Here is a 17,289-nt window from a genome sequence, read left to right as displayed (position 1 = left end):
CAAGTGTGGCGCTTTGGTTTTCAAAACCCATCACGTTTATTGACTTCTGTGTGCACGAATCAGTTGGCCTTCAAAGAAAGCCTCAGCTAATTGCCTCACATCCAAGAGGTAGCTCAGAAGGTGCGTCATACCGGCCCTGCAGCCGGCTCCGGGCTTCTTGGTTCTTGCGGCCCTCCTTTCCAACCTACTTGTGGGGGGCACGCGGCCTGCCTTGACCCTGGCCCCAAGGCGCCAGGCCTGGCGTGGGCAAGGCAGTTCCGTCTTGTATAACCAAGTAGTTGTTGTCTCCCACCTGCACCGCATGGCTGTCGCGTATGGTAACAGGGATCCCTTTAAGAGAAATTGTGTTGGTGGGGTGGTGAAGCAGTCGGGAAACGGACTCAAAATTAGGAGGAGCGCGGGGTGGAGGGGCAGCGGCACCTTGTGTCCATCCTGGGGAAATGCAAGTATGGGGTCTCTAGGGCAGCCTGCGACTGTGTCAAATGTGCCCTTGGGCTTTGTGCTGCCCCTTCAGAACTGGGTTTTCAGAAGCTCAGAAGGAGTGGCAGCTAATGTCTGAGACCCTGAGATTTGGGTTTTTTTTCTTCTAGGAGCTCCTCTGGGCCAACAGAGCAACAGCAGAAGTTAGGGGTTCACAGAGCTGGTTCTGGGGAAAGTCAGAAGGCCCAGGGCAAATCCAGGCTTTGCTGTGTGACCTCAGCAGGACCCAGGCCCAGTGGGTGTCAGTTTCTTCATTTATGACATGAGAAGTTTGGGGTAGTTGGCCCCTAGCCCTTTCTCCCTCCTGCTACCCAAGGTAACCTGGATCTCTAGACAGTCTTGAGGAAGAAGCCATTGGGAGAACTGAGTAGGAAAAAGGCAGGAGTGAGGAGCAGGTACCTGGTTTTGGATTGGGCCGTGGTGCCCTGGGAGACCAGTTGGTGCCACGTCTCTTAGCCCCCTGCAAACAACACAGCTCTCTTAGGCTCCCCGTCTCAGGACTGGTTCCCCTGCCGCATCCCCCTCAGCCCCAAGTTCTCCCTGGCAAGGGGGACAGGAGTCACGGGACTCCCAGTGCATCCTCTAGTCCTGCCAGTGTCTCACCTGATTCCCTTCGGGTTCAGGACCTGGGGTCCAAGCCAAGTTGGGGCTGGGCATCCGATTTGTGAAAAGTGAGGTCTCTGGAGTTTGGGGAGATGGGGCTGTTGAATCGGAAGGTATCCCTGCTGTCTGGGCGGGCTGAACTTTGTCTCCCCATGCCCTGGTCCTCTCAGGAAGGTTTGTGCATTTTTTAGGAGCAGAGCTGGGGGACTCCTTCAGATTTAGTCTGTTTAGCATCTCAGTGACTATGATGTCATGGCTTCCTGTGGTTCCCCTAGGGCCTTCCGTTTCTGTCCCTCCTGGGCCTGGCTTAGGCGCAGACAACATCCTGTTGCTGCCCCGGTTTTCACACAGGAACTTCTTCACCTGCAAGGACACGGGGAGCTTTCTGGGCACGGAGGTGGGAGAGCCAGCCTAAACCCAAGGGAGGAGTCTCTTGGTCCATAATCTATTACCTGGGAACTCAGTGGTGAGGTGGGGAGAGTGAGGACAAAGATTAAGGCACAAAGAACAGTGGTCAGTGGGGAGTCATTGAGTGGCCAAGGGAGCCATGTTGTGCCATCCTTGCCCAGCTCCTGGGTTCGGGGGGGTGGCAATGGACACTCACCATGGAGACTGCGGCATCCATCTCCTTGGTTACCAGACTGAGGGCTTCCTCAGTGTTTGGTCGGCATTCTGGAGACAAGACAGAGTGGGTGGCAGACAGGTGAGCCAAACCTTCCCAGGGAGAAGCCCTCTGCTGACAGATCCAGGCCTACCCTGGCTGTCAGATGACTGGCCAGTTCACCTTGGAAGGAGGGCCTGTCCTTGGGCTCCTGGCTCCAGCAGTGCTGCATTAACTCCGTTAGTCCTTCCAAGCCAGGAGTCTCAGGGCTGGGCTGCGGCAGCTTGGTCAGCGGGGGCCGGATCTGCCTCTCACACCCTGCTTCCTGCTCCAGCGATGTCTGAGCCACTACTGGGGTGGGGGTGGGGGACGCAAAGAGAAGACACTCAGGGTATGAGGGGCCACTTGCTCCATCATGGAAGGGGGAAAGGAGTGTAGTCCAAGGGGAGGTGAGGAGAAGGTCGGGTAGCCTGAGTGGGTAAGCTGGAAGAAAGAAGGTGTGGAGGCTTGCGGGAGGAGGGCACCCGGAGTTAAGGATCCCAGGGTCTGCCCAGAGTCTTACTCTCAGCTTCTCTTCCAGCTAGCACTGCCCACATTAGGATCCCGAAGCTGCAGGAGACACAAAGCTGAGGCCTGGCCCAACTGCTGGCAAAGATTTCTTTCCCATATACGGTCCCCTAGAAGGGCCCAGAGAGGTGTAGAAATGTGGAATGTGTGTTTGGAGTGGGTACCTTACCTGTAGACATCACTAGCCATGGTGGCGTTCCGGTTTACATCAGCCAAAAGTTCTGGGGCCAAGTAGGCTGGGGCTGACTCCCCAGAGCCAACTCCTGACCTTGAGCCTCTCTGAAACGTGGACAGGCCAAAATCTGCCAGCTGTAAGGGAGGGAAGAGGGGGAAGGTAGACGATGGACAGGGCCAGGCAGCTTCCAGAATCCCCTCTCCCACCACAAGGTGCAGGTCCAGCCTTATAAAGGGGGTTTTGAGGGTTAGGGGAATGGCAGGACCAGTGGGGCCCTTGGGTTGGAGGTCTGGGTCCCCTCTTCAGGGGGCTGGGTCAAGGTCTGAGTCTCCTGAGCTAGGTCAGCCATGGGTCTTTGGCCGGACTTGGTGGGTGGGCCTGTGGAACTGACCGTATGCGATAGGGTCCCTCCTACCTGGTAGGGTAGGAGCTAAAGCTCCTGGTTGGGCTTTGACCCTCGGGCAGCCCTGTGACCAGAGGGAGATGCTGAGGGTATGGAGTAGAGAGGGCTGCAACAGGTTCTGTGTCCAGGGGCTGGGCTGGGCTATGGACAGGCTGACCTTGGCGTGCAGGTCTGAGTCCAGCAGGACGTTGGAGGGCTTGATGTCCCGGTGCAGAAGCACGGGGTTCCGGCTATGCAGGTAACACATCCCCAGCACGAACTCCCGCAGCAGGCGGCAGAGGAGAGGCCAAGGACGAGGACAGCCGGGCTGCAGCAGCCCTGCCAGGGAACCATTTTCCAGGAACTGAGTCACCAGAGCCGGCCCGCAGGTGGATTCCCACTGTAGCTTCTGGGTGACCCCCAGCAGGAGCAGTAGATGCTGGTTCCGCAGACTTGCCATGGCCTTCACCTCCCTGGATATCGCCTCCCTACACTCCGGGAAAGAGTGCAACGGCGCCCTTGACTCCGGGACGATCCCTCCCCTCCCCATTCAGGCCCAGCAGTGGCCCCTCCTCCTTGGGCAGACCCTGGGGGGCCCGTGGCTCAGGTCACTCACCCCTTCAAGATTTTGACCGCCACATCTAAGTCCCACGTCCTGTGTCGCGCCCGGAACACCACCCCGAACCTGCCTGCGCCGATGAACTCTGGGTTCTCCAATTCTTCGACACACACCAGGGAGGCTGGGGTACCGCCGGGCCTGAAAGAGGGGGTCTTCCAGCTCCTCCCCGTACCGCCCCCAGCTCCGTGACCCCGGTGACTCCATGTGGTCAGTTCAAACTCTAGCTCCCCCGGCCCCGTGCCCCCTCCGGGGGGCCCACGGTGCGTGTATCCCACCCTCCACTGACCATAACTTGCCGCCAGACATCCGGCTGGAAGGTGCAAGTCCGCACGGAAGGAGGGACTTCTGGGAGCGGGGTTTGTGACAGAGAGGGGCAGGGGTCGTGAGAGGGATCAATCTCTAGGTTTGCTCCCCTACTTAGGGTGACTAAACCACTTCCTTCTTGGGCGGGTGCATCTACGGCCCCGCCCCAGCGGGGAGGGAGACAGAACGGAAGCCTTGAAGCCTCGGCTCAGCCAGGGGTGTCCGACGACGCGGTGGACGCTGGAGGCAGAACGGAAGCGAGCGCTTTTCTTTACTAACTCAGGGTTCCTGAGCAGCTGCCGCGGATCGCAGTCAGCTTAACTGTCCCTGGGCACTTGGGTGCCACAGGAGGAGTCCTCATCAGCCAGGAGCCCACGGTCCACTCTGGCAGTTGGGGTCGCTCCCTTCTCCCACAAGATTTCTGGCTCCACCACCTACCCGGGGTGCGGTGGGGAGGGGATGGTGCTGAGAAATGTTTTATGTTGCTAGCGCTCAGCAATCCCCCAAATGCCCCTACGATCATAGCTGACAATTCTATAAAGCTTGAATGTGCCAGGTACCCGTATTAGCTTATCTGATGCTGACGTCAACCCTAAGGGGATGGTACTGCTTTTATTACTTCTTTATGGATGAGGAAACAGGCACTTAAGTACTTAAGGTAGCTTAAGTACCTTGCCCAAGTCAGTATGGAGCTGACTTTAAGCCTAGCTCAGAACCATCAAAGGGTTCCTGTTCAGATAGGCTTCCGGGGCTCCACCTCCCAGCTGGCCCTGAATGTGGCTAAAGAAGGTGTGAATAGTGTAGTGAAGGGTCCCTGTCTGTATTCCTGCCCAGTCCCTGACAGCTAGCTGTTCTTGCTGAGGCAAGCCCTTGGCATTGGTAGTGACTTGACTCCCAGGGCATGGTGGTAAGCTAGATGAACTGGCCCAGCCAAGTGTGTCTGCCATTGTGGTGGACACTGGAGGGGAAACGCATCCCTGCCCTCTCCCCCCACACCTACCCGTCCATGCAAATTCCCTGGTTAACACATGTTCCCAAACAAGCATATACTCTGGACAAGGGCCTTTGGAAACTCAGGAGCTTGGGGAGCCTTAAGGATTTAAGGTAGACAAAAGGTGTCTATGTTTTACCCGCTCCCTACTCTCCACTCTTGGGCTGGCTACCCAAGGCCTGACCGTGGCTGGACGTTGTGGAAACTCTATGTGGCCAGTCCTAGGCACTCAGTCCTTCATGGGGAGACTCGACTCTCACTGGAAGGTGATCACCTTGGTATGCACTTTCCATTCTGTCCGGTGGTCCTTGGGCTCTGCTGGTTGGAGCAAAAGTGGCCAGCAGTTAACTGTGGTTTCTGGAGCAGCTGGGAACTCCAGGAGCCATCCCATGAATTTTGATGGAGCCCCAGTTTGTGCTATTTTGGAGCTATTTAGGGAATTCTAAGACTGTAGTGTCTTTTAAAAGCCAGTACCTGGTAGGTACCCAATAAATATTTGTTGAATTGAATTAATACATGAACAACCAAGACTTTGGGGGCTTCCTTACAACTTAGATCACTCCAGCTGGAGCTCCATACTCATTGGGAGGAGAAAAGGTGGTTGAGCTTCTCTAAGGTGTGGGAACTCTCGCCTGTACCTGCATGGTTGACAGAACCCACCTGAAGTTGACTTTATTGTAGAGACAGGGTGGTATCTCACAAACCATAAAGGCAAGTGCGGCAGGTTCTCAAGTCTAGTCCGGAGTCAAGAGCCACCAGAGAGGGCAGCCATCCTTTTCATGATTCTCTTTTGGGAGAAGACCCTGGGCTCCTCTTGAGGGGGAACAGGCAGAAAGGCATGAGAAGGGTGCTTACCGACCTTTTTGTGGCTGAATAGCTTCAGATTGGAATAAGGACCTGAGCATCAGGCGTAAGCAGCTATAAAGCATGGGGTTGGGGAGAGTGTCAGAGCCTGTACTCCTTTTTGACTCAAAATAAACCAAACCCATTTAAAAGAAGGACGGGCAGCGAGAGGAGCCTGGAGTGAGTGCCTGAAAAGACCCTCTGCTTCTGGGTGGAGGAACCACCTGGCAAAACAGAGTTGATTCCTGGGTTTTGGAACTGTGGCCTTACCTGAGGCCGAGTGCCCCGATCCCTAGCAGAGCCTCTGCCTCTGTCCCTGTCCCAGGCTTTTGGAGTCTATTTAGGTATCTCTCATCCCTTCAGTTCTTTGCTCCTGATTATCTTTGGTTACCTTCAGCCCATGCCTAGTACCTGCTTTGGTTCCCTATCCTTAGTTGTGGGGGTGGGAGGGCAGAGGATGTGGTTTCTCTTCTTACATATTCCTAGCCAGAACTAATTCTTATCTGTTGTTTGATGAAGAGAATCCAATTATAGATCAAATGGTATTAATTGAGGTGATGGCAAAAAGGATTATGGAGAATTTTCGTTTTCCTTAGTGTTTGGATAGTTTATATTAGCATATATTACTTAAAAAAAAGATCTGATTTATTTGTCAGAGAGAGAGAGAGCACAAGCAGGGGGAGTAGCAGACAGAGGGAGAAAGCAGCCTCCCCGCTGAGCAAGGACCCCAATGCGGGACTCGATTCCAGGACCCCAGGATCATGACCCGAGCCAAAGGCAGATGCTTAACCAACGGAGCCACCCAGGCATCCCAGCATATATTACTTTTATAAACAGTTGAAGAAGGAAGAAGATCATATGTATGCAATAATTTAGCTGTAAGGATATTCACTGAAGTGTTGTTTAACACAGTCAAAAAAACAGAACCCTAAATATCCAATAGTAGGAAAAAGATTATACATAAATAAATATATATTACAAAGATTATAAATAAATTATGTAGTGGATAACTATGTAGCCTTTAAAATGATACTCTAAACCTATGTTTATTAATATGACAGGTGTTTATCATATATGAAGTGGGGAAAAAAGCAAGTTATAAAGCAATATGTACCATATAATCACATTTTTGTTTGTTTGTTTCAAAAAATTCTCTTCCAGTAGCATGACAGAGTTCTCAAAAGCCTCCCATAGCAGGATACCTAAATGCTACATAAAACATAACCAACACATTAAAAAAATGCCTTAGTGAGCTCCCAAGAAAAGAAAGGTAATCTCCCCAGGGCATCCCCCTGAAACTAATAAAATAAAACAATACAAAACAAAAAGTAAATAGTAAGCAAACAGCAGGTCAACTAACTAGAAGCGTAGAGTTTGGGGGACTGGGAAAGGGATATAGAAGATTGGGGAGGAACCACAGAGTGAGCCAGTCATAGGGCCTAGGAAGATGGAAGAACTAAATGTAAGACACCCTATTCCCTAAAAAGCTGGGATCCTCAAATGGGCTACCTTCTCAGTAGAAAGGGAAAAGTCCACCTGCTTACAAAGGGAACCTACAAGAAAGCCTGTCTAGGCTGCAGCACTAGATGTTAAAATTAATTAAAAATGTTGGTTCCCACATGAGCTCTGCTCTCACAAGGATCTGTGGTTGCAATGTTTACTCTTCCTTTGATCAGCAAACCATAAGCTGAAAAATTTAAGTGGCTCAGATTATTAATGCCCTCTGGAATCTGGCAGAAGCAAACTGAATCCTCCTTAGAGGACAGCATGATCAACCCAAGCTTCTGGATTAAATTCTGCCAAATAGAGACTCACACAAAAAATTTCTAAATATGTAAGGATTCAAAGCACCATGAGGGAGAATCAATAAGAACAAAAATCAACAGGGTTGGATCTTTAAGGACTGCAGAATTTGGAATAATCAGATGAAGAATCTAAAGAAGCTTCTGGGAAATGTTTAAAGAGAAAGAAGATGGAATAGAAAAAAAATGAGCAAGGAATAAGAGAGTATAAAAAATGAGAAATTTAAAAAAGTATGTGACATTAAAATTGAAGTTGCGGGGGCGCCTGGGTGGCTCAGTTGGTTAAGCGACTGCCTTCGGCTCGGGTCATGATCCTGGAGTCCCGGGATCGAGTCCCACATCGGGCTCCCTGCTCAGTGGGGAGTCTGCTTCTCCCTCTGACCCTCTTCCCTCTCGTGCTCTCTATCTCTCATTCTCTCTCTCTCAAATAAATAAATAAAATCTTAAAAAAAATAAAATTGAAGTTGCAATGCTTGGTTAAATAGAAAACACAGTTGTGGGTGCCTGGGTGGCTCAGTCGTTGGGTGTCTGCCTTTGGCTCAGGTCATGATCCCAGGGTCCTGGGATTGAGCCCCATGTCAGGCTCCCTGCTTGGTAGGGAGCCGGCTTCTCCCTCTGCCTCTGCCTGATGCTCCCCCTGCTTGTGCTCCCTCTCTCTCTCTGTCAAATAAATAAATAAAATCTTAAAAAAAAAGAAAAGAAAAGAAAAGAAAACACAGTTGAAGAGAGAAATAGTGTACCAAAAGATGGATCGGAAGAAATTCTCCAAAACGCAGCAAAAAGAAACAAGCCGATAGAAAAATTGAGAGACCAAGAATGAAGAGGTCTCACAATTATCTAATTGGATTCCCATGAGGAGAGAAAAGAAAAGAAAAGTTGGGGCAAGGCAATGTTTGAGGAGAAAATGGCCGAGATTTTTCAAGATTTGATGAAAAACGAGAATCCACAAATACGAAAAGCACGGTCTATGTCAAGAAGGATTACTCTAAAGAAATCCATATCTAGATACATTTCAGCAAAACTGCAGAATCGTGAAGACCAGGAAACAGTCTCACAGGCTAGAGAGAAGACATAGATCATCTACAAAGGAACACAACAGAACCAATAACACATTTCTCGGCAGCCACAGTGGAAACCAGAAGACACTGGAATGATTGAAAGTGGTAAAAGAGAGGGGGAAAAAGTCTGTCAACACAGAGTGTATATCCAGAAAAATTATTTCTTTCAAGAACAAAGTCTTTAAAAAAAAGGTATTTTCAAATAAATGAAAGCTGGGTGCCTGGGTGGCTCAGTTGGTTAAGCGACTGCCTTCAGCTCAGGCCATGATCCTGGAGTCCCAGGAACGAGTCCCATATCGGGCTCCCCACTCAGTGGGGAGTCTGCTTCTCCCTCTGACCCTCTCCCTTCTCATGCTCTCTCTCACTCTCTCCCTCTCAAATAAATAAAATCTTAAATAAACAAATAAATAAATAAATAAATGAAAACTGAGTTTAACACCATCAGACTCGTCCCTCAAGAAATTCTAATGGATGTGAACCAAGAAGATAAAGAAAACTGAAATCAGACAGAACATGTGAAATGCAAGAAAGAAGAGCAGTTTTCTCAAAAATTCAACCACAAAACCAATTAGCATCATACCAGACCCACAGAAATGGGAGGGGGTGGCTCATTGATTTAAAAAAGACCTGCTACGGGGGGGGGGGGGGGGGGGGCTGGCTGGTTCAGTGGGGGAGAGCATGTGACTCTTGTTCTCAGGGTTGTAAGTTCGAACCCCACACTGGGTGCAGAGATGACTTAAAAAAAAAACAACAACAAAATCTTTTTAAAAAATAAAGATAAAGATAAAAAAATAAAAAGACCTGCTACCAACAACTCCACTTCCGCGTATATACCCAAAGGAACTGAAAGCAGGGACTCAGATATTTGTATACCAATGTCTATCACAGCATTATTCACAGTGGCCAAAAGGTAGGAACAACCCAAATGCCCATCAATGGATGAACGGGTATACAGATATGGTATATATACATATAATGGGGATATTATTCAGCCTTAGAAAGGAATACGATTCTAACACATGCTAAAATGGAGATGAACCTTGAAGCTATTATGCTAAGTAAAATAAGCCAGTCACAACAAGATATATATTGTACAATTCCACTTATATGAGGTACCTAGAACAATTCAATTCTAATTATTAGAGACAGAGGCAGAACGGTGGTTGCCGGGGCAAGGGTGTGGAGGAAACGGGTAGTTACTGTTTCATGAATACAGCTTTAGTTTGGGAAGATGGAAAGTGGGAAGATGAAGAGGGGAAGTTTCTGGAGATGGTGATGGTTATGCAATAATGTGAATATACTTAATGTCAATGAACTGTACACTTAAACATTATTAAAGTGGTACATTTTATGTATGTTTTTAATAAAGATTTTATTTATTTGAGAGAGAGACAGCACAAGGAGGGAGAGCAAGGGGAAAGGGAGAAGCAGACTCCCCGCTGAGCAGGGAGCCCGATGCAAGGCTGGAGCCCGATGCAAGGCTGGAGCCCAATGCAGGGCTCGATCCCAGGACCCTGAGATCATGACTTAGGGTCATGACGCTTAACCAGCAGACGCTTAACCAACTGAGCCACCCAGGCGCCCCGATTTTATGTATGTTTTACCACAACAAAGACCTGCTAAAATGATGGCTCCATGTTTTAGATGGTGAGATGTGAAGATTTATGTTAGTCAACATTTAGTTATTTGATTTGAACATTAAATTTTACTGGGGAGAAAGCAAAAGTATATATTTATATATAATATATGATGTAGGAAAAATGTTAGGGTTCAAAGCCAACGGCCGAGAAAGAATTCTTGAGGCGTCTTTGGTGCAAAAAGGTGGTTTTATGAAAGCACAGGTCAGGACCCGTGGGCAGACAGAGACGCACCAGGGTCAGGAGGAGCGGCCCATGATATACTTTCAAGTTGGGAGGGGGTTAGGGCTAGCATATGTCTCTAAGGAATTTTGGAAGCAAGGTTTCCAGGACCTGGCTTTATTAGTGTCTAATAAAACCTTAATCATGAGACCCTTCAGATATATATCAGTGGATGATATGCTTGGGGGATGACTGCCAACATGTGTCTTGGGGGTGGGGGGTGGGGTAGAGGTAAAGGAAGTTTCCAAAGGAATTTTTATATGTTAAGGTAGACTTACAGGATCCTGGGGGTCTGGCTAAGATTGCCTTTTGCCCTTAGCAAAGTATTAACATCGAGGCAGCTGAGTTCCTAGAGGAAGTTCACTCTGCCTGTTTCAAGGACTTGTCAATGGGCTGTAAGTTGTAAGGAAATTTAATTTTTCTTTTGCCTTTGTTTCCCACATCAATATATATATATTTAGAAAAATATAATAATATGTATACATTTTTGTATATTATAATATATAATACATATTTAGAAAAATATCTAAACGGACAATAGAAAAGCTTTAAAGTTATGGCTGCTGAGTTTACAGGCGATTTTTATTTTCTTCTTATGTGTCATATTTGTATTTTTTTATTTGCATTTCCTAACTTTCCTAAAACGAATTCTCAAATAGTACATTTCAGCCTCCTCTTTTCCCCCAGGACATTGGCCAGAGATGCAGCCACTTCCCTCTGCCACCGGCCACCTGCCCTGACCCGGAAACGGACTCTGTGGGCTCTTGGTTTCCTGCAGCTATTAAGGAGGCCTACTGGCAGCATCTTGGCTACTTGGTTGAAGTTAGCCCTTGGCAGTCCCATGATGAGTAGGATTTTGACAGACATAAACCCGGGAGAGGTGATTCCAGTCAGAGAGGATGTTGCGAGCTAAAGGTGAGAACTTTGGAAAAGGCAGGAATCCAGACTGGCTGAGTGACCTGCGCCCCCCACCCCCAGCACTGTTCCCATCATCACTGTCATCAACGATGATAAAAGATGGCCTTTTTTACACTTGCTAGTTCCCAAAGCACTTACTGAAAGTCACCTCAGTTCTGTGAGGTTGGACCTCTTGTCAATTCTGTAGGTGAAGAGACACAAAGGCCTCGTTCTTTTGTCTGGACATGAAAAACAAACAGAAAGCGATCAGGAAGCTATTTGGGCGGCAGTGTGGACCTCTCCTGCTCCTCGGGGGTGCCCTTATCTCTGCTCCCAGCTGCTGAAAAACAAGCCCTCACCAGAGGGGTAAGGGTGAACTACGGACAAATGAGCTGTCACTTTGGGGGACTGGGCTGCACTCAAACTTGGAAAAGTCATAAAACAAACCCCAGGGTTTGAGCAGAGCTATGGGGAAAGTGTTCCACGCGGAGCGGGATCTGTGCTATTGTGATTTACAATAAGAAGTATATTCGACCCCATTCCTGGAACAGCGCGACGAAACCCTTGGAATTTCCTGTAAGGAAAGAGGAAAGAGGTGTCTTCTGTTACGTTAATGAGGTGACCTTCGGAAAGCCGGGAGGTAACCTGAGGGAGGGTGCTGGTTGCCGGGGTTGGTCGCCCGTCCTGTAATTGGAGGATTGAAACTTCCAGTTCTACCTCACTCCTCCTCCTCCGACCTCTGTGGGAGGGGAGATGAGCTGGAGGTTTAATCCATCCCCTGTGGCTGATGACTTGGTCATGACTGTGACGAAGCCCCATAAAATCCCAAGAGGATGGCATCTGGAGGGCTCCTGGGTTGGTGACAGGAGGTGCTGGGACAGTGGTGCTCTCCTGGTGCAGGAACACCGTGTCCTTTTCTGCACACCCTACCCTATGCGTCCCTTCCATCTGGCTATTCCTCAGTTACGTCCTTTATAATAAACCAGGAATCTAGTAAATAAAATGTTTTTCTGTGTTCTGTGAGCTGCTCTAGCACATTAATCAAACCCAAGGCAGGGTTCAGTGGAAGCTCCAGTCTATATATAGCCTTCTTGGTCAGAAGCACGGATGACAATCTGGATTTGCAATTGGTGTCTGAAGCAGGGTGTATGTGCGTCATTCCTGTGGGACGGAGCCCTTAACCTGTGGGATCTGATACTATCTCTAGATAGATCGTGTCAGAATTGGGTTGAATTGTAGGACACTCTGCTGGTGTCCAATCATTTCTCGGTGGTGTGGGAAACTGCTCTTGCTACACACATGTTGGAATCAGGTCCGGAACTTTAGGATCCCACCTGCCGTGCTCCCTGCTTCTCTCTGCCCTTGGGGTTGATGTTTTGGGAGCCCTTTCCAGTGCCCAAGATGTGCTCTTTTCCTTCAGCCGTCCAAGCAGGTCAAAGGCCCTTTTTAACTTGTTTTTCCTTAGCAACGGTGAGAGAACGATGATTTCACAAAGAACCGTGCTGCCCCTAGGGCCCTCTGCCCCCCCCCCCCCCCCCCCCCCCCCCCGCAAAATGGAATCGCTGCTCATTTGTCATCTCTTTCTTTGCAGAGCACGTGTGAATGATGTCCCGTTGGCAGGTTGGAAGTTGCCTGTCCGCACCCTCCAGGCAGGGGAGGCTGGGAAGGGTAATTTTTCTTTTTATTCTACCTTAGTGAGATGGGCCTAAAACGATTTTGAGCAGCCATCAGTGGTAAGTGTCTGCACACATACGACCGTCATAATGTCCCTTCAATCACTGTGGAGTCCTCCTCTCTTTGCTTACTTTGTCTAGTTAATGCTGAAGATCTAATTCTGATACTCTCCCAGCCCCTCTCATCCCTGGAGGCTGGGCGGGGCGGGGGGGGGGAGTGGAGGGCAGGCCACTGCTTCAAATCGCTTCTCCTGCTGGATGTTTGCTTTATGTATTTATTTACAGAGGGAGTTGAGTATAGCTGGATGTTTAATTTATTTATTTACAGAGGACATTGAGTATAGCTGGATGTTTAATTAATTAATTTATTTAGAGGGGGAGTTGACTATATAGCCTGATGGTCAAAGGTCCAGGCTCTGAGGTCAGACTACGTGGGGTTGAATTCGGGCTCTGCAATTTACTAGCTGGTTGACATTCAGCAAGTTACCCAACGTCTCTGAGCTTCAGGTAATAACAGTCCTTACTGGATCGGATTGTGTGGGGCTGACTCGAAAGGAGTCATGAGGGGCGCCTGAGTGGCTCAGTCGTTAAGCATCTGCCTTTGGCTCAGGTCATGATCCCAGGGTCCTGGGAATGAGCCCCACATCGGGCTCCCTGCTCAACGGGAAGCCTGCTTCTCCCTCTCCCGCTCCCCCTGTTTGTGTTCCCTCTCTCGCTGTGTCCCTCTCTGTCAAATAAATAAATAAATAACATCTAAAAAAAAAAAAAGGAGGTCATGAAAGAACGCAGCGCATTTCCAGGCACAAATTACGTGCTTCATTAGTGACAGGCACTCATGCAGTAAACATTACTGTGTTTTCTAGTTCACAGTGTATCTGTAGAGCAGAGACAAATGATTTAACTACTACTCCGTGAAACAGCTCTTCCTTCTTCTGGTAAATTCCCTGCCGCACCCTTTCCTCCCAGGGCCCCTTCAGTGACTCACCCCTCAGGTATTCTCTCTTCTGTCTTCCAGACAAATGTCCTGAGGGAGGGATTGAGGAAGTCCGTTGTGTCCCTGCCTGTGTAGTCTTGGGGAGAGAGGACTTTAGTCCTGGGTTTCTAGCTTCTCAGCTGAAAGGTACTTGAGTTGTGTGCCCGACACAGAGGTGCTCCCCGTTGTTGACTGGAGGATGGGCTTTGGGCCTGAGGCAGCTACATTTGGTGCCCCGGGCCACATGTCCTCGGGCCACCTTTGATTTGAGCTGTGGTTGCTCAGATGGTCCCATAACCCTGCCAGTGCCTCATGCAACAGGCCTGTCTCTGCCTCAGTTAACAGCAGTGTGGTGAGAAGAGTGGAGGTAATGCTGAGGGCAGTGCCTATGCAGTAGAGAACACGGGCTGGTGCCGCAGCCTCCTGTCCTCTGAGGGTTAATTCTGAGGTGCGTTCTGCAGTTCCACAGAAGGCCTCTGGCGGGACTTGATGAGGGAACAAAAGGCCAGCTCAGGACAAAGTGGAAGCTGGCACCTTACACCCCTCCCCCGCTTTGGGCTATATGTGACATTCCTCAGGCACTCCGGGCTGCCCTAAAGGAAAAACAAATGGTTAACTGATAGAGATTACAGTCCTGCTGGACGGGAGTCTCCCTCAGTTTACAAATGTCCTAGTGATTTACAAGAAAGAAGCTTTCTTATCAATAGCCTAACTTCCAGAGACCCATAACTCAGTTTCCTAAAGCCCTAGAATCACCCTCCCCTCCATAAAATTAAGGGATGCTGAGGCAGAAGGAAATGTAAATGAAATTGTATTTCTTCTAAACCTAAAGCTCATTGACAAGGATGCGTGATGGGAGGAATGTAACATTCCTCCAGGAAACTCCCAACTGTCTTCATGTTAGTGCCTTGGCTTGACAGTAACCAGGCCTCTAGTATCCTGAGAGTCTTTAGCATATGACAGTCCTTCCGGACACCCCCTTTTTCCTCACCTCCCCAACTCCTGAGTATATTATCAGCCACCCTTCACAACCCCAGGGGCAGCAGCTCTTTCTGCCCACGGATCTTGTCCCTGTGCTTTAATAAAACCACCACTTTGCACCAAACACATCTCAAGAATTCTTTCTTGGTTGTCAGCTCCGGCCCTCACCCCACCGAACTTCACATATATTCTAAAACGTCATCAGACTAAGCTCCGTATCAGTAGCTAGTTCAATATGTACTTGTCGACTGGCCTTTTCTCCTTCCCTGGCTCACATTTTCTGCTCCCCCCGCCCCTGATCCCTGGGACCACCCTGCAGGAAGTCTCCAGTTCTGGTCTCAGGCACTGTTTGCAGGGGAACACAACCCAAGCCCTCTGCCCTGTTTCCTCCTCATTGTTTCTCCTCTGATTGTCTTTGTGACTAGGATCCCTCCCTGTCTGCAATGAGAGGGGAAAGGAAGGGAACAGAAAGGAATCTAACTGCCTCAGAGATGGGGCCTAATTGTATTCTGGCATCTAGGATGGGCTAGGACTCTCTCTGTGATCTCCCTCAAGTTTTAGCAACAAACCTGTGAGGCATATTACTATTAGCCCCGTCTTAGAGATGAAGAAGCTGTCCAGAGGCTGTGAGAATTTAAGTAACCAGCTCAAGGTCATATGATAGCTTTAAGGCAGAGCAGATTTTAAACGCAGATCTCTGGGGCGCCTGGGTGGCTCAGTCGTTAAGCGGCTGCCTTCGGCTCAGGTCATGATCCTGGGGTCCTGGGATCGAGCCCCACATCGGGCTCCCTGCTCGGTGGGAAGCCTGCTTCTCCCTCTCCCACTCCCCCTGCTTGTGTTCCCTCTCTCGCTGTATCTCTCTCAGTCAAATAAATAAATAAAATCTTTAAAAAATAAAAATAAACCCAGATCTTGGCTCTTTTAGCTACTTGCCTTTATGAGTGAGGTCCTTTGATAGAATCTGAAAGCAGGACTTTGAATCAAGTGAGACTATTGGGTTTTTAAAAATATTTTAATAGCTTTATCGATGTAGAATTGATATTCACTAAACTGCATGTATTTAAGGTGTATGGCCTGATGAGTTTTTTTTAAATAATTTTTTATTGTTATGTTAATCACCATACATTACATCATTAGTTTTTGATGTGTTCCACGATTCATTGTTTGTGCATAACACCCAGTGCTCCACGCAGAATGTGCCCTCGTTAATACCCATCACCAGGCGAACCCATCCCCCCACCCCCCTCCCAGATGAGTTTTGACATATGTTTATGCCCATCAGACCATCACCACGATTAGGATGGGAAGCATATTTATCACACCACAAAGCTTCCTTTTCAATTTCTCCCTTCCGCCCTTCTATGCCGTTCCCCATTTCCTGGCAACCCCTCATCTCCTTTCTGTCACTTTAGACTGGTGTGCATTTTCTATTTATTTATTTATTCATTCATTTAATTAATTTATTTAATTAAATTTAAGTATTTATTTCTTAAAGTAAGCTCTAGACCCAATGTGGGGCTTGAACTCACGATCCAAAGATCAAGAGCAGCATGCTCTACCAACTGAGCCAGCCAGGTGCCCCGCATTTTCTCTTTTAAAGATTTTATTTATTTATTTGAGAGAAAGAGAGAGAGAGAGAGAGAACGACAGGGAGGAGCAGAGGGAGAGAGAAACTCAAGCAGACTCTGCGTAACCCTGGAGCCTGATGTGGGGCACGATCTCATGACCGGGAGATCACGACCTGAGCTGAAACCAAGAGTCAGATGGGGCTTAACAAACTGTGCCACCCAGGCGCCCCAGAGCATTTTCTATTTTATATAAATGGATCACATAATTTGTATTCTTTTTTGTCTGGCCTTTCACCCAATGTGCTTATTTTGAGATTCACCCATATTGGTGGGTGTACCAATGATTCATTCTTTTTTGTTGCTTTGTAGTATTCCTTCGTACACAATTTCTTCATCCATTCACCTGTTCCTGGACAAAATTTCTGGCTGTTACAAATAAAGCCCCTATGAATATTCACATACAAGTCTTTGTATGGGCATATACTTTCACTTCTCCTGGGTAAATATCGAGGAGAACCCTGCATAATCAAGGTCAGGACAACAGAAGGGAAACCAATGAGAGAAACAAGTCAGCAAGGCAGGAGCAGAATCAGGAGACAATCATCAGAGTCAACCGCTACTGAGAAGGCATCTAAGTTTGGGGTTCCCCCAAAGAAGAACCTGAGCACAGTTTTATGTGCAGGTAGACTTTCAGGGAGGGATCGCAGGAAGCAGGAGTGAGGGAACTGAGAGAGTAAGACAGGGAAGGAGGAAAAGCCAACAGAAGGGTGTTTTATTGAGATTACAGTTGTGGGCAAAGGAAGCTCTATTCCAGTAGAACTGCCAAATTTAGAGACTGCCTCCCAGGATTATCCACATGAAAGATGGGAGGCTGGAATATTCATCCGCCAAGGTCTGTAGACCTTGCTCAAAGA

At 48.5% G+C, this 17,289-nt stretch overlaps 1 protein-coding gene across 1 annotated transcript; it reads right to left on the bottom strand.

The window, feature by feature from the left end:
- Positions 1-17: 17 nt before the first annotated feature.
- Positions 18-3,878, bottom strand: RIPK3 (receptor interacting serine/threonine kinase 3). Its single transcript, XM_027569817.1, has 10 exons — positions 3,714-3,878; positions 3,425-3,565; positions 2,987-3,296; positions 2,421-2,560; positions 2,247-2,293; positions 1,868-2,035; positions 1,688-1,755; positions 1,084-1,446; positions 880-940; positions 18-330 (listed from the first exon to the last, which is right to left on the bottom strand). Exons 1-10 carry the CDS (start codon positions 3,731-3,733, stop codon positions 185-187), a joined length of 1,464 nt encoding a protein of 487 aa, XP_027425618.1. The 5' UTR covers positions 3,734-3,878; the 3' UTR covers positions 18-184.
- Between the last annotated feature and the right edge of the window lie 13,411 nt (positions 3,879-17,289).

Source organism: Zalophus californianus, chromosome 6 (genome assembly GCF_009762305.2).
Source record: "Zalophus californianus isolate mZalCal1 chromosome 6, mZalCal1.pri.v2, whole genome shotgun sequence".
In the NCBI taxonomy this organism is placed as follows: Eukaryota; Metazoa; Chordata; class Mammalia; order Carnivora; family Otariidae; genus Zalophus; species Zalophus californianus.
The sequence above is the reverse complement of the archived record's forward strand: the minus strand, read 5'-3'. Positions and strand labels throughout refer to the sequence as shown.